The sequence below is a fragment of the Hippichthys cyanospilos genome, chromosome 15 (genome assembly GCF_059441005.1).
Source record: "Hippichthys cyanospilos isolate Australia breed blue-spotted pipefish chromosome 15, RoL_Hcya_1.0, whole genome shotgun sequence".
Lineage (NCBI taxonomy): Eukaryota > Metazoa > Chordata > Actinopteri > Syngnathiformes > Syngnathidae > Hippichthys > Hippichthys cyanospilos.
The window spans coordinates 11,657,075-11,682,894 of record NC_142383.1 but is presented as its reverse complement, the minus strand read 5'-3'; the positions used below and the strand labels follow the sequence as shown (position 1 = coordinate 11,682,894).

Genomic DNA, 25,820 nt, shown 5'->3' with positions numbered 1-25,820 from the left:
TTTGATATTTTTGTTGCTATCATTATTTTTTATGATTTTGTCATTATTATTATTATTCGTAGTGGTCGTCCTTTTTTTTCCTCATTTTAATTCATTACCATTTTTTGTACTGGAAAAGAAGAGGCTTCTTGGATGCTGGCAATTGTTTTGGTTTTATTGAATCGTGCACCCAGCGTGTAATTGGGGAATGCCTCTATGAGAGACACGGCCGTTTGAGATGATGTTTTATCTTCTTTGTAATACTTTACGTGTCATACCACGAAATTCCAAAGTAAGCAAAAAACCGCATGAAGTGCAGTGTCGTCAGGATTGCCAGCCTGTTTGGATGTCGAACGCCACAAAGGTCTCGCCATTATTCTTTGTAAGATCATTGCGGTATGGCGCTTGACTTTTATACCGTCCCTTTTTATCTTTTCTACTTTAAAGGAAAGTGAGCAGAGCTGCTTTTTTCTCTCCCTCCCCGCTATACTGTCACTTTGCCCAAAGCGAGGTGTTCTGGAGTCATCAATCAGAATGACTGAGACCGAGCCACAAGAGGAAGCGTTGGCAGGATCCCTGTAGAAAGATGAAGCAATATTGAATTGATGGAATCCTTTGAAAGCTCCATTTTCTTTTTCCTTAAATGGGCCAGGCTATTTTCACGTGATGCATACAGTATGATGCTTCCATTCCAAATATGTCCGAAGACAAGTTATTTTGAGAATTCCCTAGAATGCACTTGCGGAGTATTCCCACACTTTTCTTAAAAAAAAACATTTTCACTGGTGAGGGTGATGATGCCTCTGACGTTTTCTCTTTTGTCATCCTCTGCTTGCAGCCGTTGACCCGGACAGAGAGACTGTGGAAGATTTGATGCAGCGGTTCCAGGACAGCTTTCGTGTTCCCAAAACCCCGCCAGACATTTCTCGCTACCAACACGTCATCCACAGCTCGTCCACCGGCCGCCGGCGTGTCCCCAGCCACACCAGAGGTAGGGCATGTGGTTATCTAACTACCGGTATTTTTTTTTTTTTCTACCCTGGAAAATTGGAATAGATGGTAAATGTGTTAAATGTGTGAAGCGTACCTCCCATGTGGGGGGACACCAGACAACCTCCGCTGCCAAGACTGACAATTACTTCTTTTGGTGATAGAAGGTCTTCATATTTTTATCTCCTTGAGTTTAGTTTTGCGTTGTTGATGAAACTACACATTTTCAACAAAGATGTCCATTTTGGGATTTCTTCAAAAACAACCTCCTTAATGTCTCTGCTCCATTAACAGTTGAACATGGTAAATATATTAAATGTGTGTGTGTGTGTGTGTGTGTTTTCTCAAAACTATGGTTTTTAACTTGTAGCGTCCAAATTGCTGTCAGCTCGTAGCTACATAATTTTAAAGGGACTTTAGTGGAAAATTAGAATATATCTCCATTTTTATTTCCAACCACATAAGCCTAGTTTTGTGTTTTGAATTATTAGCAGTCAAAGAATGGGTAGTAAAAATTTTGGTCATGACAAAATTTCAATCATTGCAAGCTAAATGGGTGCAGGCCAATAGGAGGGGACAAAAACCAAAACGAGATTTCAACCTCAGGTTTTAGGGATATTGCTTCCCTGTACAACAAACAAAACAAGACAGCAACAAACAAAAATAAACAAAACAAAATACTTAAAAAAAAAAAATTGAAAATTGCACAAAGTGATTCTTTTGGCTCAGACCCAAATATTAAGTTTTAGTCTCTTCAATTTAAAAATAGTTCACTTTAGTCCATGCATTTCAATACTGCTGTTCGTCTATGAATACATAAGTACATAAATAAATGAATGAATAGCAAAATAAATAATCTTCTTCACTACTCATCCTCACAAAGGCAGACATAAATAAAATATATACAAAAAAATAAATAAATAAATCCCTCATCACCAAATAGAGCTATTTTCTTCTCCTAAACTATGGATCTTACTTTGGGATGGTTTATCTTCTTTAAATTAATATGGTATTTTAAAACAGCAGAATAGATTTTTTTTTTCCTCTGTCACAAAAATCCACTGAAGCACCGAGTATATTTAAATCACATTTCCCATTGGATTTACATTGCATGCAGTATAGAAACACTTAAGCATCATATTCAATTGATGAATGTAATTACGTAGGTTTGATGAACTCAATAATACGTTTTGCCAGGAACAACTTAATTTATAAATACAACTAGGTTCCAAAAGCTGCCTTTTTTGTATTAGAGTGCATTTCCATTACACATCACAGAAAACAAGGACACAATAAATAATGGGGCAATCTGCACAGGAGAAATGCTTACATCCTCAGCATTCGAGTGGGTGGAAAAGCCGGCGCTATTGTGCGCATATGATGCGCGGGGGAGTTAGGCCAGGTCAGTAACCAGACTGACACCATAAACTGTTATTTGTGTCACTAATGGCCTTCATTTGGCCCAATGGCTGTTTGCACAACGAGCAGGTAATTTCTGTTGTTATGCTTCAGAGTAGTAACTGGGGAATTTTATCAGCTGAAGGTGCGCCGCTTCAGTCTAATTCCCCTCACATAGCAAAGGACCAAGCTAAGCAGGTGTAATGTATGCATTAGTAGGACAGCATGTCTCAACAGTCGCTCAGCTGGAAAACTCAGGCAGCGGTTTTGTCTGCTCAGCTTAGCTCTGCAGGTGTTAGTCTGCCCTTCCTCTGGTGCAATTAAAACTCTGCTTCGGAGTTGTGCTTCCGGATACAAATTCACACTTCTTTGTCAGCAGATGCTACCCCAGTTTCTTGATGTTCCATTTTTTACCTAGACTTCTAAACTCAACAGCGACATTACAGTCTTTGGATTTGATAACCCATTTGGGGAAAGGCGCATATGCAGTCATGAATCAAAAAAAAAAATTAAAAAATACCCTGAGTTACACTCTTTGATGCCAACATATTGAGTAGGGATGTTTGATAAAAGTGTTTTTGATACTATTACGGGCCTTGAGCAGAAACTGATACAAAGTATCTTTACCTCTGATAACTTTGATAATGACTATACATAATGCATACATAATGAGCATTCATAATCAGTAGGGATGTTTGATACCATTTTTTTTTCTTGAGCAGAACCTGATTCAAAGCATCCTTACCTCTAATACTTTTGATACACAGATTGTCCCCTAAAAAATGAAAGATAGTCATAAAGACCTCCCTACTCCAAAAGAGCATTTTCCTGGCAATGTTTTATTCATCTAATTCTTTTCCTTTCATCTAATTCACCTAATAAGAGAGCTGCTAAGATGCATATGGGCCGCCATCATGAGTGTTCCATTCATTTATCAATTTTCTAGAGCAGCATCCTGCACGATTATGGCCCAAGTAATAATTATGTTTATTTTGGTCAGTATTGAAATCACGATTATTCATCATGTTTGGTCAAACGTGTCTATTTATTGCCCTTTTAAACAAGCAGTATATAAACAAGGTTTCAAGGCTTGATACTTACAAATGATAATAATAATAAAATTAAAATAAATTAATTACTATATAATAAATTATATAAATAAATAATAGTAGGCAGGGGACACCCTGAACTGGTTGCCAACCAATTGCAGGGCACACAGGGACAACAACCATTCACACAACCAATTACACTTAAGGGCCACCCATCATAAGATACCTTGAAATAAGGCCAGGTATCGACCTGATACCGATACTTGATATCTGTACTTACCCGTCCCCAATAATGGGATCGATACGGTAGGTGCTTCACATCTGTGTTCCAAGGAGCCAACAATTTTTGGGAACCTGTGGACTTTGATACATTTGGGGAAAAAAAAAAAGCTTTTTCTCCCAGAAATTCTAGGCAAATTTAAGTAATGAAATACATGAATACATAACCCACCGTCTTCAGGTTGGAAGACGGCCATTTCACCACCTGAGACATGCAGCTCCTGCTGCCTTATTATATTGCTGGTGTCAGATGGAATCCTCACATCACCAAAAGGAGCCATTGTGTTTTTTGTCTCCTTTTGCAGACACTAGCAAAATACTAGCACACAGTAAAAGCGGAGAGGCTCAGGTGGAAGAGTGGCCCTCTCACAACAACGAGGTTGATGTTTTCTCCTTAACCCTTGAGCACCCTTTTTTTTTAATAAATTACATTTTGCTCAAAGAGTCCTTGTAAAAGTTTACTCTCAAGTCAATGCCGCTTCTCTTTTCTTTTTTTTTAGTGTTGTTCAGTTGTGCTTTGTGTTTAACTTCCATTTCAATATGAATGCAGTATGTTTCATTGTATTGGTTAAATGCAAGAAAAAGATAACAGAAGAACAATTTTTGTTGTCGTTTTTGGTTTGAGGACTCAATAAAACAACAAAGTGGATTGCTTATGTGGTGCAAGACTTACAGCTCATGTCCTCAGCTAGCAGACCTTTGAGATTCATGGCTCAGATCGCACACCCACTTTTTTTTATTTTTTTTTTATTTTTTGCAACAGCCACCTGCCTGGCACCACACTGACCTAAAAGAAACATGCGCCGTAGGCTGACGCAAATCTCGACAGAAATGTCGTTACTTTATATACTGTATCTTTTAAACATTTTTACAATACTGGAACATGTTCAGAATAGGTGTTAGCGTGTTTGTAAACAGTATTAAAACAAAAATATATCCCCTTAATCTTTTTCAATTTTGTTTAATTTTTCAAAATGCTCCAGGGAGCCGCTAGGGCGGCGCAAAACACCCATAGGTCGCCGACCCCTGAGCTACACCATATGTTGCCTTAAGTGCTTCGCCAAGCAGTCATAGTCACTCTGTGGAAACACTGTATTTGAAGTGTACCAACTTTAGCAAACGTGCTAATGTTGTTATGTAAACCTTTATAAAGGCTTTCATTTTTAATTTGAGATCACTTATTTCACGCCGTACACTGGCCAATGGCAGAAGTCAGGGTGGGTTGTCACTTTTAATAAAGTTTTAAATCCATCATTGACATGTTTGTCCTACTAGCTAGCTATGGCCAAGCTAACAAATGTCTAGCTTTGCTAGCTCCCTTTGTGCTAGCACTAAACTAAACATTCACAAACCGGGTGGCTTGTCTTTGAGTGTGCACTTCACAAGTCTCTGTGCACGCCCCTTATAGGACACATGCGTTGCTATCCAAACAACCCTCCTTGATGACAATATCCTACGATGCAATGAATCGTAGGATGGAACAATTCCGATTTGCCATTTGTTATCAATGGTCAGCTGACTACTCACCACCAATTTGTGTCCAAGCCGCTATTGCTGTGGTTTGATTGTTGTGTACTTAATCCACACCAACAGTGTGGAAAAGCACATAGATTTAAAGTGAGTGTCTACCCTGAATCAACAATGAATCAGAAATAAGGGAGACTTTAGGCTTTTCATTGTAAACTGAGAAAATTCCCAATGCTGCAATGCAGTCATCGCCTGCATTTGCAATGATCACGTTAGATGATAAATAATGAAAAAAATTAGCAAGCGGCCAGTGTTGTGTAAATAAATACACCATGGAAATGAGATCAAGTATATTGCGAATAAGCCAGTGTTAATAGTAAATGTAATGTGATTTCACAAATGCAGGCTTCAAATTGAAATCTTAGTGTATGAAAATAATGGACTACTTGATGGTGCACACCATTGAAAGAACAATGTGCCAAAAATTGAACGCGCCCCTTTTTCCAGCATATGTGTAAGAATGTCTATCTTTACATACATTCCAGGAAATTGACATAATCCTGTTTCTATTTTTTCACATTACAAAAGACCTTTTAAGTTAACTTTAAATAAACTCAGCTGTAACTAGCTTTAAATATGCATTTACATTTTAATATTATTTAATTAGGTTTTCTGGTGAGTGAATGCTTAAACTATTCCTAATATTCGTCAAATTGACTCAGTTTTGCAGTTGGAAAAGAAGGAAAAGAAAATAACTACAGAATAATGCGGCAAACGCAGTCAGTTTGCTCAGCCCTCGAGCTTTCCGCATAACATTCAACAACTCCAAAATCTGAATGATGAAATATATCAGTGATGTTTGCTCAAATGTTCAGCATCACTTGGTCTTAGCAACAGTGGGAAATTGTAGAATTGACAGCAGTTTGTTTTGAATAAGCCACTGCAGTGGAGAATTGCGAGTGGGCGGCCACTGTGACATACCTTTGGGCATTACGCAAGCACAGATATGCGGAACAGCACAACACCTGGGACAAACACAGCAAAATGTAAACACTGGTTCCACACTTAATCCCCTTTTGTGGACCGGAAGCCCTGCAAATGCTCCTTAACAGCATGTGTTTGGGAATGATATCAGTCTCACCAGATTCTCTTCAGATTTAACAAACAGGAAGCTCAAACTTTAAAGATCCTAAATAAATATGCTTGATAAACATCAATAATGAAGTAGTCTCCAATATTAGGTACAGATGTCACTGATACATTTGATACATGAAATTATATTCTCAAAAATTGAAGGCTAGGTCCTAAAATCATATATATATACCGTATTTTCCACACTATAAGGCGCACAGGATTATAAGGCGCACCCATAATTAACGACATATTTTAAAACTTTTTCTATATATAAGGCGCACCGGATTATAAGGTGCACCCTCAATTAATGACATATTTTAAAACTTTTTCAATCACAATATAGTAATACAGTAATAACAATAACTCAAATAATAACTCTAAACTGAATAGCATCATAACTCAGTCAATATGACCAACCTTGTTCAGCTGTAAACACAAAAAGAAAATAGGTAAAACTTGCTTTATCAGTTCATTCCCCATCTCCGAATCCCAGTCTCAATATTGATCCATATATAAGGTGCACCTGATTATAAGGCGCACCATGTTTAAAAAAAAAAAAAAATAGGCTTTTAGGTGCGCCTTATAGTACGGAAATATGGTGTATGTGTGTGTGTGCGCGTGCGTGTGTGTATATGTATATTTGTGTGTGTGTGTATATATATATATATATATATATATATATATATATATATATATATATATATATATATATATAATATAATATAATATATATATATATATATATATATATATATATATGTATATATATATATATATATATATGTATATATATATATATATATGTATGATTTTATATATGAATTAAGTCCAACAAGTTTATGGTCTCACTAAAATAATCAACTTGTTTTGCAAAACATGTTAAAACATGTTAATGCAAAACATGCAGGCTTTTTCAGTCTTGGCTGTAAGCAGGCAATTAAAATACAAGTTTAAAAAATGTTTAAAAAAAAAAAAACATCATTCTGCATAAATATATGATGTTCCAACATCTGGCCTATCAATGATCTGCCTACATTTTATATAGGTGCGGCTTATCGTCTAAAAAAATACTGTAATGACAAATGGTCATTTGACACAGCCAGTAGAGCGACAGGGGAGTGAAGGTACATCATGTCGCGAGAATGTCTTCAGGGTTCAAAGAAGCACTGTTTACTCAAGCAATTTAACACTGATGCTGTTTCACATTGACCAAGAAGCATTTTGCAGACTCCGCCGATTAGCTTTAGCGGTCTCTCGGATGCCATGTTGTACTTTAGAACAGGCTAATCTGCATAGACCCCTTTTGTACGTCATTGTACATGCTGTCTCGCATTGAGTTTGACTGCGACATATTTAGCTGGTGTCACAGAGGCTGAGATGTCGCCTTAATGTGATTATAGCCATGTGAGGACCGCCGCGGCTGTCAGCTTCATTTACTCGCTCGCGCTGTCCCCAGTTGCGCACTCTCGCGCTCGGCGTGACTAAAACGCATGCGAAAACAGATGCAAGTTGACACTTGCTCTCCGTAAATCCAACATTTACGGTTTTTAGAAAAAAGTTGAAAGCGTCACTGAGGTCATGTCCAACTTGGCATGTTCTTGTGCGCGAGACTCGCATGCAAGTGCAGTATTTATAAACTCGAGAGCATCTGAATGCAAAATACATTTCAGTAGTTGCAAAAATGAAAAAGATGCTCATCCCTCCTATTTTGCACATTTTTTCCCCCTCAGCCTCCACACACTCAGACACACACACATAAATATTGCACTCTCACCTGCCTGCTCCAAGGATAGCGGAAACTATATGTGTCTACCTGTTTATAAAACTCCCTGAGGCAAATATAAAATGAGCATATTGAGCTTATGTAAATAAAAATGTGCGGGTGTTATCTTGCAGCTATCATCCCTTTAGACATTTTTATTGATCCATAATCATATGGTCTCCTAGAGACCTCTTTGCCTGCAAGACAAGAACGGTGGTACCTCTACTTGTGAACATCTCTTGTTATGAAAAATTCAGGTTAAGAAACGCCTCTTTGGAAAAATATTATCTCTTATTACGAATAAAAATTCAGGATACAAAAGGCAAAAATTGTCCCTGCAGTTATCCGCAAATTTAATTTAAAGGGACAATGTGTAAGATTTAGACCGTTTTTCATTTAAAATGAATACATTCAGTTATTATAAATTTCAAAACATTGCAAATAAATGTGTTCTTGATGACCAAATAGTATGTTTTAAAAATAATTGTAGGTCTAGTTATCATTAAATGATATTAAATGGGGGGTTGCACTCTGAAGGCTGCCATGTCTGTTATAGCTATGGACAATGATCTGTAATAAAAAAAATGTTCCAAATCTTACACAATGTGCCTTTAAGGTTTTTGAATGCAGTGACTTTTTTTTTTTTAATTAAGAGCAAATTATTTGGAACATTTAACTCATTCAGTGCCATGGAAGAGAATTTTAAAATAATATTAACAGTAATAAATAATAAAAATCTGGTCAAATCTATTTTTTATGGACAGGAGCTGACTCACTCGACTAATACTTACCGAACAACATCACTAAATTGTGGTAAGGCACCTTTGCAAAATGCTGTAAGTCTATTTCGTCAAGTTTTACTCTGTTCACTTTGTCATTGGTGAGACAATTTTAGGATGCTGTGGATTGATAAAATAATGCCTCTCGGATTAACCAAGTATTATACATGCAAATTAAAAAAAAAAAAATCCATGGATAGATAACTGTGTCAAATAAAGCTGTATATTTCTGTTCGTTCCACAATGTGAGTCCCTTGTTAGGAAGTATGTATTGGTTGACATTATTGGTTATATGAAACCTCGCTAAACTATACATTAGTTCTGTCACCTGATCACATTAATTGTTAGTACCACCATAATGTTTGAAGGTTTATATTGTTGATTTGCCACTTCCACAACATACATGTACTGATATTGAAAGTGCTCAATGTTCAACAGCCATTGTATCCCGGAGCCGAATATGCCTTTTTGCATGTACGAATATAATATTGCATCACTGTCACGCCGTGTTTACCACCATGCGGTTGAAGTAGATGCTTCGCTAAGAGACATGCTTTGAGGGTATCAACACAGAGGGAGCATGAAAGATGAAAAAAATAGAAGGAAATGAACTTCAAGAGCACTGCTAAAAGGGAAGATGGGAAAATACTGTACAAAACATTTTTTTTTTTTGTTCAGCGTGATCTCCAATGTATGGTCTACTCTATTATATTTATCAGAACGCTGAGGTAGCCTGGAAGCACAATTGCATGGCCTGTCTCTCTCTCTGTTACACACACACACCCACACCCACGCACACACACGCAAGCATGGAATCTGAAGCCCCGCCAGATATTATCAACACAACACCCTTAAACGGCCATTATACGTTCTAATGGAAAAGAAAGTATTTGAAGAAGTGGGGCTATTCTGCAGCCCAGGAAGTATCAATTGTTACAGGAAGATTACAAGGGGTTCATCAGTTGACATGAATAATAACAAGAGGCTAAAATGGAATGGCAAAGACATTAAGTGCAACAGATGACAATTTTCATGTAGAAAAAAAAAATGATATCGGTCCAAAAAGTAGCACTGAACATCCCTAATATATCACTATCTAGAGAGAGAGTGTGTGTGTGTGTGTGTGTATATATATATATATATATATATATATATATATATATATATATATATATATATATATATATATATAATGTGTGTGTGTATGTACTATTACAAAATTAATGCAATATCTATTCATTAACGTGTCTATTATTTTATCTTATTGGAGGTATGCACTTGTTCTAGTGTAGCACTTTTGAAATATCAGACTCCGAATATACAACAGCAAGTAATGTATACATTATCCAGGTCTATACGTAATTTGCTTAATTCCAAAAAGTGTCCTTTTTCCTGACTGATAATAGTGCTTGGGGAATGAAACTTATTGAGCACTACAGAAAACCACTTACACACCTAAAGGGTGAGTAATAAAGGGAATGTTATATTTGACTATTTTATGATAACAAACGGAAACTGCAAAGGGAGTTGTGACTGTGTTGTTAATAAACCTGAAATTGATTTTGATGTTCGGTGAGCTGCTAATGCACTGGGGAAATTGCTTCCCCTTGCTAATTCACGATGGCTCTTTCTCAAGGTTTTATTTTCTCCCTTGTTCGTTTCATCATCATTGCTTGTATTTGTAACCCCGAGAAAGGTTCGTTTATTGAGTGTACTCACAATTCGTGGAGTCTTTTTTAACATTTGAACTGGCAGGCGTTAGTAGCTATGTGTAGTGCAGAATACAGGTTCTATTTACAGTTTTGATCACTGATAAACAATTTATGGGTACACTAGGAAATTCAGAGACTATTCATATTCAATCCAGCTTACTTGGAGTAATATGATCGAGATAGCGGCCTAAGAACAGTCATTCTAACGCTACAAAATTTGAGGGAAATGGAAGAAACGTTGACGCTTTTAATCAGTTCATTGGATATTGAGTGTTTTTTTTTTTTTTCCAATGGCAATCATTCAGCCTCTGCAAACTAAATGGAACTGACTAAATTGCTCCTGATTCCCATAATAATGAAATCCACGATGCTGCTCTTGCTTTAAGAGATAGCACATCATAATTAAACGTTTATTGGTAAAATTACACAGGGGGAGGGGCAAAGTGGGGGAGTTGTCAGTGGTGAAGGTTTGGGTTTTCAATCTCAGCTCGAGCCTTCCTGTGTGTTTATTTTGGAAAGTTCACCTGTCTTGTGCTTGCATGTTTTCTCTGGATATTCTATTCCTTCCTCACATTGCAACAACATGCATATTAAGTTCAATGATGTGAATGTGTGCAAGATAGTCCTCTTATTTTCAGCAGTAAAACAGAACTTTGAACTGAATTTGATAAATATTTTTTTCATGTATAATTAATACCTTCAAAGACACATTTTTCCAGGTGTCAACTGAAAATGACATCATGACTCATCCTGTGAATGTCACATGATCAAAGGTGGAGCATTCCCCAAACATTGTGCACAGTTGAATGTGTTTTTAAAGGTATTAACTCAACATGAAAATCATTTACTCATTAACTACAGACGTATTTTATTTGTTTGTTTTTTATTGGTGAATATGGTTAAAGAAGTGAACTACCTTAACAAACCTTTGTTGCAATATTATAATACAGGATAGAAAAATTAGTATTTACCTCATAATTCCTCAGTCTTGACCATTGCATTTTAATATGTCATTTGTGTGTAGATTTTCAGGACCCAGCCTGGTATCAATGCTTTGTAAATAATAAAACAAAAAATAAATAGAAGAAAAAAATCCTTTTGGGTTCACAAAATGCATTTCATGGTACAATTAATGAAGTTGAATGGGAGTCATATTTATATATGGGACACACACTTATGCTTAAATTATGTTGCACTGTTTTTCTTTTTAATGAAGCTGTGATTTTAGGTTGTGTGCAAAATATTGACACCCAGGTCCTTGAATTGGTCACATAATCACTGCGTTCAAAAATGAGGATTCGTTTCGTTTTGAATGACAGGTCTGCAGATTGAGCAGCAACATTTCATGATATGTATTTAAGAATAAAATGTTTTGACATTGATTTATGTGTATTAAATAATGACTAGTGTAATTTGTATACAACTACTAAAAATGCTTAGAGTACTCACATGTAAAAGGTTAAAATCATTATTTTCAACCAATATTTGAAGGGCCATAATAGGCCGATTTAATCGGCTGGCCAAATAATTGGTCGGGCCCAAATGATATTTTTTTTGCAATTACTCAGATCATTATGTCCAAGAAAATCTTTGGATGAATCGCATGCCGCTTTGTCCCGTATCGACAAACGTACTAAATTGTTAAATGTCTTTCCGATGTATATAAATTAATGACTTTCCATAACTACTACATCACTTGCCATCAAATGATTGATCCTCATTGGATTCCCTCCTACCCACTCCCCACCCCAATCTTCATCTTATCTTCTCAAGCAGCCGCAGGCATGTTTGGTCCTCAAGGAGAATCAGGGTCAGAGCCCGAGGACGACAACCAGATGAAGTTTTACACCGAGCAACACAGAGGACGACGACGTAGCAAAGGTGAGAAGCGAGCCGCCTCGCGCTCGCCGTCAAATGGAAAAGATGCGAAAGGAATTTAAAGATAAACACACGTCAAGCTCTTAAGCCCGAACACACATTCGCTGTCGCTGCACCCGTATACAAACACTGAAGTGCGTGGGGTTGGTGGCCATATAGCAAATGTTTGCTAGCGTGAGTGCACATGCTTTTGTCTACTCAGTAGGCTTTTATAGTAATTGAGAGACCCCATTCGCGAGGCCGGTGACACCACCCACACCCCAAAGGGATTAGCTGGCCCAGCACTTTCCCTGCAGACTGAACACTTTCTACCCCTTCTCCGAATTGTGACTGTGATAGACACGTGATTCAATAAGGGTAATTCATTGTCCTCGCTCTGCCTCCCTTGTTTCTGACCTTCAGATGTATTGCACTATTTTCAAACTTCTGCCATGCTTTAGAAGGAGCGTAAGATGTATTTGTAAAACTTCAAAACCACTCAACCCAATAATCCTCTATTTTTTGCTGTTTTGTTTTATTATACACGCTGAAAAACACCCAGCGTGTGAGGTAGGGTTGGTAATTCCATTGCCCGTAAACCCACTTTGCGAAATGGGAGACGTGACTGAGCCAAAGGGCAACTAAAATAACCAATTTGGAAGGTTGTCATTGGGAATAAAACCATAAATCACATCGGAAGGCAAAGTGACCCAATTGCATTTGTTTTATTTTTTGCACCAAGCTATTAACCTAGATATGCATCATGTCAGAAGACAGATTGGATTTTGATCTTCATCAGGTTTCAGTTGCAATGTGTCTTTGTAACTCGAATATCATCAAAATTCACCTAACAATGACACCTTTATACACACTGGAATACAGTAATGTCTTGCTCTTGGCAGGGGATGAAAACTGATTGCAAATTTGGGCATTTTATAGTCCCAAGAACATTTATGTGTGTATGTGTGTGTGTATATATATATATATATATATATATATATATATATATATATATATAATATATATATTCCAAAAGCAGTGCATCTCAATTATGGCTTTCAAACCCCCCCCCCCCCCCCCCCCCCCCCCCCCCCCAGAGAAGAAGAAGAAAAAAATTGTTCGCATCCCCTCACTCACCCTACAGACTATAAATAATATGCTTATCTAAAATATCTTTATAAATACACCTAAAACTATATCATTTTTAATATTAACAAAATAAAATAGTTTATACAGATTCCTCACGGCAAAAGCATAGCCTTTTTCCCTGGGCTCATCTGCATGGCCTCGCATCACCTCAAGGGGGCATGCCCCAACGATTTGAGAAGGATAATATCATATGAGTGGCGAATGTTTAAAAAAAAAACAACAATTATGGTCCCTCAAAAATATAGTGTCCCAAAAAATGGCTGATATTTGCTGATCAGTTTAAAGTTTTAACCTTTCTTACTCTAATCATTTATAGAATTTGTATTCAAGTAACACTGATGTCATTGATGTTTACTACACAAAAATCCATCACCGACACCTTAGATATGCAGGGTAAAAGTCTGACATTGAATATCTCAAAATCTATCAAGCATACAGCAACACGCCTGACATTCTGAAAACATTTAATTTCAGGTTATACATGGTATGTTAAAAAATGTTCAGCGGGAAAACGTTTGTTCACACGGCACACATTCAAATACACTCAAGGACGCAAAACGCAATTTCTGGTTGATTAAATGCCATTACTGGGACTGACAAAAATAAAATGAATTTGGCTTTAAAATAATACCAATTTCATGTTTACTACCATTCATAGTTCAGTAGAGTTGAGGACTTGAAATGCGTCAAGATATCTGCAACCTTTTGAATATTGTGAATTTTGATGAAGTCATTCTTAAGCTTGCTTGTTTCCTGTATCAGGATTTGTATTTTTTTTCTCTCTCTCTGCTCCAATGCTGTGAACTCCTGATGATTTCGGGTTTCATTGTTGGTATTGAAACCTTTGTTTCAGTGTTGATGTGGCATGATTCCACTTCTGTTGAAGCTGTGGATCGATGCAAAATGAGCACTACCTACCTATTTAACCTTGTTTCTCTTTGTTTACTTCCAGGCCACCCACACAGCCCTCTAAACAAGGTCACCCTGACGCTGATTACCATCAGCACCTGCGTCGTCGCCATTGTCTTCGCCACGCAAGATTCTTGCCCACTCACTGTCAAGGTCACGCTCCATGTGCCGGAGCACTTTGTCGCAGATGGTAAGTACAACACACTCATTAGATTTGGTGGACAAGAAAATTAGGAATAAAAACACCCAGTGGATGCACACACTATGCAGTGAGTCCAAACCACTGGTTTTCCTTGAACAGTCTTTTTTTTTCTTCAAATGTCTTTGTTCATATAATGTACAGTTAATCTGTAGCTCGACATATTGCCATTCATGTCAAACAATCAGTCAATCATCATACTAGGTACATTTTTGGAGGCACACAGAGACGAACAACCAGTCTCACATTCAATCACACCTAGGGCCAATTTATTATGACCAATACACTACGCAGGCTCAGGAAGAACATGCACACGCAATGCTTGGAGGCCAGATATATATATATATATATATATATATATATATATATATATATATATATATATATGTATATACACACATACACACTGTCTTTCAAGTATGAAAATGTGTTTATGAACTACAGCTGCCTTCTGTTTAAAAATAGGATGTCGCAATTCTCTTCTATCTTTTCAAGTGTCATTCAGTGTCAGTGCCAACACTAGACAAAAAAGACAAAAAATAATAACAAACCAATGGCTCAGGGCCCTTTTTGGAAATCGGATGTATTTTTACCGCCAGAAACAAAAGTAACATTTTCAACCCAATTTGTTTTTTGGATTTTCCTTTTTATTGCACAGATACCCTGCATAGTGCCGTTGATTAAACTGCTAAGCGTTAGCATTTAGCTGTCAAAAAATGTTATGTTAATTGTCAAATTCTCAGGCAAAGCCCACTACATATGAGAGCATCAATATGCACTATGAATTAGATAGTAGTAGTAATAAAAATAATAGTTGTAAAATTTAATCTAAAAAAAATCAATGAATAAATTAATTAATAAAAGCAGCGGGTTAGCTTTTTTTTTTCGTGCTGTCATTCTTCAGTGCCCCACCCCCTCTCTGTCTGCCCGCCATTATTTCAAGCCCAACTTGGTAATTGTTGGTTGTCAATCTGTCACTCACTCCGTCATCTTCACCCCCCCAAAGAAATAAAGAATAAATAAACCTCCATCAGCCTACTAAAACAGAAAAATAATTAATCCTCTGAAAAAAGTACTAGTAAATAGTGCTGCTTGGCGTTAAACAAAAGGCAAAATTAAACTTTACAGTCTTCATGTAAACTCAACCATGCACTTGATGTAGACAAGCTTAAGACCAAATAAACTTTATCCATCTATCTATCTATCTATCTATCTATCTATCTATCTATCTATCTATCTATCTATCTATCTATCTATCTATCTATCTATCTATCTATCTATCTATCTATCTATCTATCTATCTATCTGTCTGTCTGTCTGTCTGTCTGTCTGTCTGTCTGTCTGTCTGTCTGTCTGTCTGTCTGTCTGTCTGTGTCCGTCCGTCCGTCCGTCCATCCATCTAGCCTTATCTATCTATCTGTCTAGCTGTCTATCCGTCTATCCGTCCATCCATCCATGCAATCATTAGCTCTATCTATCTATCTATCTATCTATCTATCTATCTATCTATCTATCTATCTATCTATCTATCTATCTATCTATCTATCTATCTATCTATCTATCTATCTATCCTAATCTATCTATCTCTATCTATCTATCCTATCTATCTATCCTATCTATCTATCTCTATCTATCTATCTATCCTATCTATCTATCTCTATCTATCTATCTATCCTATCTATCTATCTATCTATCTATCTATCTTTCTATATCTATCTATCTATCTATCTATCTATCTATCTATCTACATCTTCATTTCAGATGTTTTTTCAGCTCCCTTTGTTGTCTTTTGTGTGGAAACCGGGTCAAATGGCTTTTTAAATGTTAAAGGTTGCTGAACAAGATTTTATCCAGTATGCAGTTAAATTCAAGAAACCATGACTCTGCAACACAGTGCATACATTGACTTCCCAGCCATATCCAGCTATTTTTATTTCTATTAAACAGTAAAATGCACTATAAATAAGGTTTTGTAGCCACTTACAATCGACCTAAGCGTTACCGTTCCACCATTTTGAAACAAGTGAGGCCGACCAATAGCAGACCAGCATCTCTGTGAGGAGATGAGCAGAATTGTAGTGATGCGAAAATAGGTGTATTAACCTAAAAACCCCTGCAGATGGAGATGAAACAACAAAAATACAGCCAAGCCCCTAGGGTCATGACAGTTACAAAACCGGTAAAATATCATAAAGAGGGGATGAAAAAACTTCACGCATTCCACGTCACAACATTGAAATAACGTAAGTAAGGGACATTGTAACACGGGGGTCCACTGTATTAAGGCTTTTCACTTGCAACCTCAGCTACTCGTTGGACAGTTTGTCAGTACAGACTGCCTTCCCACCTCTGAATAAAAGAATGAATACACACATACAAAAAAAAGGAAATCCGAAGTTGCCCTGAACATGATTTTTCGATTTGTATTGTGGCTCTTTCCTCGCACAGCTTTAGTATGCAGCTGAAGCCGAGCAACGCAGCTCTTTGAAAGGCTTTCGGATGTCAGCGGGTGAGGGAACGGACAGGCAGACAAGTTAACAAACCAAAAAAAAAGGCAAAACAAAACAAACTCACCAAATCCCAATGAAGATTCTGGTGGAATGCGTGCTTGTTTATTTGGCAGGGGGTGGAGTGTGGGGCGATAGACCACAGCTCCGCAGCTACCAAACATCTGAGCCACCTTCAGGAGATTCTTTATAGCGGGGAAATAATGAGTGATGGAAGGTAGCTAGGAGACAAGTGATAAGGATGTGTATCGGTATAAACAACAAACCTCGACAGGAGTGACTAATGGACCGCGACGGCATCGCAGGCTGGAGAATGACAACAAAAGAACAAAAAAGACACGGTGTGAAAGTGGAAAAAAAAAAGTGAGGGGAATGAGCGTTTTTGTTCTAAATGCTATTCGTAAGGGCTACTGCGACGGCTATAGAAAATAGATGGATGCTATTTCAAATCAAAAGCATATCTCATTATTGCCTCTTCGGAAACCTTGTTGTTTTTATGTCTGGTAGGCATAAATTACAGATGTCTATCAAAAAGTAACAACCATACCTTTTGACCGTATCTTTTATTGTTGTACACGTGAACATAATAAAAATCTGTGACAATGACAATATGTGACAACTCAGTCTGCATGTGAAAAATAACATTTAGGAACTGAAATAATAACATTTCTCACCTTTTTCCGTAGTAGAAAATGTGAAGCCTTTTTTTCGCATTTATTCCAGAAAAAGTCAACATCATTTTCGATAGCTGTCACTGTACCTTGTTTGGTTCAGTTGCCTTTTTGAAAACGGCGTTGCCGGCCTTAGCTTAAGTCTCTGTCGACTGGGCAATTAATTTTCTTTATTCCTCCTGGAAAAGTGGCTCGCTCAATGGCCACTACGTAAATGTTATGTGATACAGCACTCAGTAAATTCACAACAAATGTCAGTTTTGTTACCCGAACCGTTGCCTTTTTACATCAACAGCCATTACTACTACAACTAGCCTTTATGGCTACACTATTTCACAAAACGATGTTCCTTCAGGCTAGCCCACATGCATGCTGAAAGTAGAGGTATAATATGAATGATCTTTTTCATTAAAAAAAAAAAAAAACATTACAGCAAAAAGTGCAACAAAAAATTATTACGAAAACACAGTCAATGCATATGAAAATAATCAATCACATGCACACAACCACAAAAAAAGGTCTACAAATGCCTCAATCATTATTTGTTAGTTGTTTTTTTTTTTTAACAATATTATGTTAATTAGAATTTCTACTACCCTGATACTTCTGGGGGGTGCAGCATATTTGCCAAAAAAACTGTGCAAAACCAAGTCATCTATTGTTAATATGTGTAAATTTTGATGAACTGGAATGTGATACTAATTTTGGCAATACATTTTTTTTGGCATTGAATTCATAGTTTTTTTTTTTTGTTTTTTTTTTTACCAAAAAAAAGACTGTTTTCTCATCAGGCTGCCAATATCAAAACATTATTTGGGTACAGGCAAATAAAATCAGACCACGGTGAAATTTCCTATTTTGCTTTTTTTTTTTGTATTTATAAACAATACGTCGAAAATCCAAATTTGAAATCTGATTTGTTTTTTTTATTTTTGAACTCATAGCTCGTTTGAGAAAAATGTAAAGCAATTTTTTTTGCAATTTCATGCAATGCTATTGCGTTATATTGTAAAACTTTTTAAGAAAATGCAAATAGTATTGTTTTATAATATGCTTTATTGCAAACGTATTTAGTGCAATCGTAAACATTACCGTGATGTTCCCTGTTGGACTTCGTAGTTTTCAGATTGAATGACAAAGTCAAAAAATCTTACTTCACATTGTGAATTAATTAGTTAAAATCTGGATACATATTGTTTTGAGAACATTTTGCAAAAGTTTTTAATAAATATGTGTTTACATTTAACGTGCACAAAATATATAATTTACGGATATGAACACAAGAAAATATGAAAGTTTTAGGATTTTTACATTCTTGCTAAAGTGAAGGTGCGTAACATAGATTAAACCAGAATTTTACCCCAGATTTAAGGGTGTGTCCTAAATACAGGTGTGTCTTATCTCTGGGGGATGACGATAAATAAAAATAAAAATTGTCTGGCACAGCTGCCAAAGATGAAAATTATGTTTGTACCGTCTCAAATTTTAGGTGCAAAATGCCAGTTGCAGGTTGGAGCCCTGTGTTGCGATTTCAATACAAACCATTGTACTGCACTTTTATTATCAGTCCAAGCTCAAGTATCATTTTAGTTATATAATATTCTATTTGACAGGTGGTATTTACATGGCAAAATATTCCCTTCATAGTTTTGTTTACTTTTTTCAGCGGTACACAGCGAGTGTTCACCCACGTCGGAATAATTGCTACAAGCAAAAGTGAAGGCAACACAGCAAGCCTGTTAATGTTATGTCGAAATGTGTTTAGCAGATAAAAACACAAGCCCGGAACTTTTCGTGCATTTTTTTTTTAAACATTTCAATTCAAGTGACTGTTTTAGTGCCTCTGTATTCATCCTTCCATGTTGAAAGAGAATGCTAATGGGATCGCTACCTTTGAGTCCAACTGGGGTGCTAGAATAGGTTTTAAATTGACCTTTACACAGCAATGTGCACTCCCTCTCGAATGCCTCTGCCAGCCCTCCTTCCTTCACCGCCGCCGACTGACAGCGATACGTCGCTGTAAAAGAATCTTTATGTTCGGCACGATCCCCCTCAGCGCCCTCATTGAAAGTAAAAGTCGTTGGCATCAATTAAGGATAATCTTGTTCAGTGATCAGAGTTTAATGATTGGCCCGGGAGCAATAAGAAAGAAAGGTAACGCCGTGCCAATGAGCACGGTCTCTCTATTGCTATTATCAAGGAGGTCTCATAAATACACACATTATAGGGCTCTCATCTGAATACGGTCTGGACATGAGGGAGTTTCAATGCGCCTTGAAAATAAAGGGAGATCGTGAGTTAAACAACTCGTGGAGATTGCAATCAATGAATTGTCTAACTTTTTACGACTTTCTTACACAGGAAGTAGTTTCGTCGTGGGTATGGGCAGTTTCCTGGATGTTTCCAACTGGCTCAACCCGGCCAAGCTCATCCTGTACTATCAGACCAATTCGTCGACGCAGTGGGTCCAAGACTACTGTGGACAGAGGACTACGGACCCCTGTGAACAGATTTGTGACCAGGACACAGGTTAGTCAAGGCAAACGTGATTTGGAATACTTGCTTTGGTGAAGTGCTTCTCAAACAGTGGGGCAATAAAATAAGTATTGTCATCATTTTTTGTAAGTTTCAGGCACTTTGATGCACTTATTTTTTGCTGTTTTAGACTAAGCTGTTACCCGCATAAACGTATTTTACGAATATGGCAGTATTTACACGCAAATAAACAGTCCGCTTTTCATTTTCACTCCCCGCGATGTTCTGCTCAGGTAGCCATTACATCAAACACCGAAGTTGTTATGTGGAGAAAAAAAAAGAGAGAAGAAATGATGGCGTTCTTGATGTAGGTGTGCATTATAATGGTTTCGGTTTTCGTCCCACTTCTTTTTTTTTTTTTTTTAGCCGTTTATTACTTCCGGTTCTTGTCTTGTTCTCTGATTACCTATTTAAACAGCCCCGGCCCGATTCAACACGCTGAATTGGCCCCAAAACCATTTCCCACGCCCCGCGACGAATTCTGATTCACAGCGATTTCAGACCTCCCAACGCCGACCCTTAGAGTATAAAAATGGTGCAATGGTTTTGGATTTGGGAAAAAAAATAGGAAACAAAGAAATAGAAAGAAATAAAGGTTAATGTGTGACTAAAAAATCCAATGTTAAGGTTATTAAGGCATCGGCATATGAAAAGGTACACGGTTTAAAGGGTATGGAGAAAAAAAAAAACCTCCACACTTGGGTTAAAAAAAAAAAAAGTCCCCGGTTCCTGATCACACACTTTTGCAAGTCAAACATTTCTGAGCATATTTGCGCTGACATTAAAAGGACTTTAAGCAAAGCTTTGAGTGCAAAGTGTCATGTTGTCGCTTGAGCAGCGTAACTCCTGCCGGTGTCTCGGCCCCACTACATCAAGAATAAGCTCATTAGAATGGATTACATCTGTAATGTATGTGAAATAATGTCGCTGTGGTCAAGGACATGTTGAAGGCTGATGCATAATGGATTAGAGCAACAGATATTCACCTCCATCCTTATGCATCAAGATTCCAACGATTGAGTTTGTGGATTGCGCTCATCTTTTGTATTTATACATAGCCAGCACCGTAATCACTCTAATTCAATTTAGAAGTTGTTTACTCTATCAAGGCTTGGTACATTCAGAGTTTCTCCTTGTATTAATGCTTCTTGTCTCACCCGCTCTCCTTGTCTCTCCCAATTTACTTCCCCTTTCATCTGTCCTTTTTCGGCGGCAAGATTATTTGATGAGTGATTGCCCTCAAGTATGCTGCGTCTCCTTGGGGGAACGACCTAATCTGTCCACTAGCGAAAATTAAAGGTGCTCTTCACAAGAGTGTTCTATTTCAATCAGTGTCCTCTGCCAGCACCGCATTGTAGCATTTCGCACAATCAGAGCAAAACAATGATAAACGCACACCCGCCCGTTTCCGGAGACGTGGGTAACTCTCGATCTGAGCCAAACAGATGGTGGAAATGTTAAATGGTAGATAAGCTAACGATGCGTGTTGAAATTAGGTTCCATAGGGACTGGACTTTGACTTTATTTTGTCAGTGATACTTGTTTAAAGGATACTGTGAAGACTGTGGTGTAAATGAACGATCGTTTTGCGTTGGGAATCCCTGTGGAAATTCTGTGGAGTTAGCATAGCTTAAAATGAGAGGCTGGGCGAAACCAAGTCATGGAGCACATGGCAACATAGTGTTGTCAAAAGATGAAAAATAAGGGATTAAGATCTGTAAAGAAGTGATCTATTTAATCGCTTTTTATTCTGGCCCAAAAATGTGTACTCATCGCACTATCGTGGCAGATGAAAAGATTGATATGTAACAAAACAGTGGCTTCAGTCATTTATTTCTCTTTAATAGATGCAGTTCTAAGCATTTATCTTCTGCTGCATTTGAAATTAGTTCTACGTGCTGGAAACTTTAGTTTCGACCATCAGATGTGCCCATGCTGTTTTTTCACCAAATAATTAGAAAATAATATTAAAATGGGACAACACTCATGTTTGTTGCAAATTTGCTTGAACACATGGTGGTCTGGAGTTTAGCAAAGAGCCAAGCTGAGGCTGCTACAGCATCTGCTGCTGGCATTGTTTGCGGCGGCTGTTGGACTTGGTGCTTTGCATTTATGTGGTAAGCTAAACTTAAACGACATCCGTGGTAGCAAGGTCCTATCAAAGAATGCATAAGTGACTTTCACAATGTAATCTTTGAGCTTGTTTATCTGTGTCGTCGTGGCTGTTTTGGTCCTCAACAGACATGAAATTCCCTCAACGAATTAACTCTCAAGTCGGTTTGTATTTAAAATAGTAACTGGCGAAATGTTGAACTCTGGGGACAGACATAGAGATACGAAACAACCCTAGTAAGTGTAAATGTTTTGCCCTCTGACAGATGTAACTTTGGTTCGTTATGTAATCACATAATAGCGCTCAATTCTGAAAATTCCGCATGCCTATTCACTACATACAGTCATCACTTGCTACATACAATTACATGCAATCATCCCAGAGCGGGCGCCAGCAATTAAATACGGATCTCCATGTGCTTTACACCGACAATGTCGACTTAATAATGTGATGACTCCAGTTATCATTTTATTACGATGAGCTGTCCCCATTATTGGCCAATTCATTCTGTCGCACAGTTAAACGCCCTACTAAGGAAGAATATATTGCAGCATCGATCATCATAAGTATCCTTGTAAAAAGACCCGTGAACCTCCTTGCTTCCTTTGTTTTCCTAATTAGAAATGATATTTCCATCTCTTCACTTGCTCCGAAGTGAATCACTGACAGACATGCCTCCGCAAAACAGGCTTCAAACATGGCGCAGTTTGTTTTTTTTTTTTGTTTTTTGAGGACGCATTTTGACAAAAGCATGTCACAATGAACTAAAAATGGTAATGTTTGCTCTTCTATAGTGTTTTATTTCTTTATTAATGTATTTGCTCTAACAGCAGCGTGTCATTTTCTTTTCTCATATAGAGCCAGAAAAAAAAATAGTGCTATACCAGTTAATAGTAATGTTGCTTTAATTAGGTGATTATGACCATTCAAACATCAGCCAACAATAATTGTTTACCTTTATATACAGTATATAAGAGAATTTGTTGACAAAGTCTGCAAAACAAAGCAAATCTTTACACAAGTTGCTGTTTGTTGGTGCTACATAAATTAAGCATATATGTGACAATTACGACACCCATTCAACTACTGTACTAGGAAGGAACACGTAATTATTAATGCCCTTATAACTTTATTAATTGTGCCATTTAATGCATTCTGCGAACCCAGAATGCTATAAATTTAGTATTCTGCTATTTATTGTGCATTATTGCCATCCATCCTGCCATCCATTTTTTTTAATCATCCTTTTAAATCAATCGACTAATTATTCAGTAACCTGTGTTATTTTCTCCCACAAATCTGCATTGGCATTTTTTTCAAGCTAGCGGCAGCATTCCATCCCCAGATGATAAAAATAAGACTGACGCTTCGCACCCGGCAGCTTTTATTCATCGGATGGAATGCTGTCTTGGGTGCAACTATTATCCTGCCTTCTCCAAACTTTATTGCGGCTTATGTTGCTTTTCAGCAAGGCATCATTTACCAGACAAAGGGCAATCGGAATATTTGTTGCCGCTCTTTAACTGCATCCTATATGGCTGCCACGTCTCCCCTCAAGCGAGCGGCGAGCCTATAAACTCAGCCAGTAAATTATTAAACAGCAGGTGATAAAATGTGAATGGTGTTGCCCGCGTGGCCATTACGCATTTTTCCACCGTTGTGCCTCCAAAAGCGGGCCGAGCGCGTGCGGCAATCGCCATTTATTTCGAGAACAGTCAAGGGTTTCGCGAAATCTGACCTAAGACTCCACAAATGCCATCCTTCTGAAAGGCATCATGAATCTTATGTATCATTTTTTATTTACAGCCATGGTGAAGTAAAACAAAATGCCATATGTTCTCTATAGCATTTCATAGAATAAAATTCTGTAACATATAAAATTCATATAAATTCATATAATATATAAAATATAAAATTCTAAACATATAAAGAACAGTGATGGCAGTTTTATTTTAACTTTAATTCGGAAACGTAAAAACAAACAAAAAATATCCTAAGCACATATTTGCTCACCCGAAATGATACCTAATACCTCGGATAACAGATCTGGACAATCCACAGTCCCTAACCATCTATCTATCTATACATTATTAATTAGCTTTGAACATTTGACATTTTTTGTGCTAATTTCAGCAAGCAATATCAAAGTTGAAATGTTTCAGTTGCTTTCGTGGGCCATTTAATATTATGCAGTGGGCCAGCTTTGGCCACAGGGCCTTAAGTTTGAAATATTTTACTGACATTTCAAGCTTTGTTCTCATTAAGAGATTTTAAAATATTAGATTTAATTATGTTGAGTTTTACTATGGCTTAATGTTGCTATGGTTAGCTGTGGAAGCAGTCGCAGCTGGGTGCTTCGCATTTATGCGGTATGTTAAACTTTAAAATAATCTTTAAAAAACGTTAAATTCTTGCATATGCACATCACTTTACCTCTATTAAATGCGGTTAAGGCATTTTTTAAATTTAAATTCACCATTTGTTGGACCGACAATTGTGCTTGCTCTTCCATTTTCATGTCTTCCTCCTGCCCTTCCACCCACTACATAGCCAAACATAGTAACAGCCAGCACAATAATGCATTATAAACCTTACAGGAAGTACACACACACACACACACACACATATATATATATATATATATATATATATATATATATATATATACACACATACTGCAAGGGATCCATTATGGATTGATACAAGCTAAGACATTTAATTCATAGATTATACTACTGCAGATAATTGTTCTTTGTTTAGGATCACCATTGTTTGCAAATATCAATAATTTCTCCCGAATATGGTAAATTACATCAACTCAGCTCTTGTAATTGTTTCTGTTGTGGAAAACTGAAGCTGGGAAATTAAATTCTACTGTTCTAAATGGTAATTTATTCAACTGCTGACAACAAACAAATATCTTCTGCCTCTTTTTTTTTTCTTCTTCCCATCTCAGGAGAATGCAGCTGTCACGATGGCTATTCCCCGGATCTTGTCCATAAACACCTCTGTGTTCGCAGCGACTGGGGTCAGAATGAAGGGTAAGCACCGCCTGCACATGGAAATGCAACTCATTACCTTGCATACAGGTTGCTTTTGCTGGCTCTCTCTCTCTCTCTCTCTCTCTCTCTCTCTCTCTCTCTCTCTCTCTCTCTCTCTCTCTCTCTCTCTCTCCTCTCTCTCTCTTGCTCTACTCTTTCTTTCTCACTCTCTCTCGCTTGCTTTCTTTCTGTTTCTCTCCCACTCTAACTCTCTCTCTCTCTCACTTTCTGTCTCTTGTCTCTCTGTCTCTCTGTGTGTCTTACTCTAGCTCTCTCTCACTCTCTCTCTT

The 25,820-nt window shown here is 37.3% G+C and overlaps 1 protein-coding gene across 3 annotated transcripts in view; it reads left to right on the top strand.

Annotated features, from left to right (window-relative positions):
* The window catches only part of astn2 (astrotactin 2), a 217,083-nt gene that overhangs the window by 84,879 nt on the left and 106,384 nt on the right, over positions 1-25,820 (top strand). For 2 of the 3 annotated variants that reach the window (XM_088435030.1, XM_088435027.1), the window contains exons 4-8: positions 818-970; positions 12,323-12,430; positions 14,508-14,654; positions 20,203-20,370; positions 25,446-25,530. In XM_088435030.1, the coding sequence (XP_088291156.1) occupies positions 818-970; positions 12,323-12,430; positions 14,508-14,654; positions 20,203-20,370; positions 25,446-25,530 (661 nt within the window). The remainder of the gene's footprint in view (positions 1-817; positions 971-12,322; positions 12,431-14,507; positions 14,655-20,202; positions 20,371-25,445; positions 25,531-25,820) is intronic. The other variant, XM_088435029.1, reaches the window with a different exon arrangement.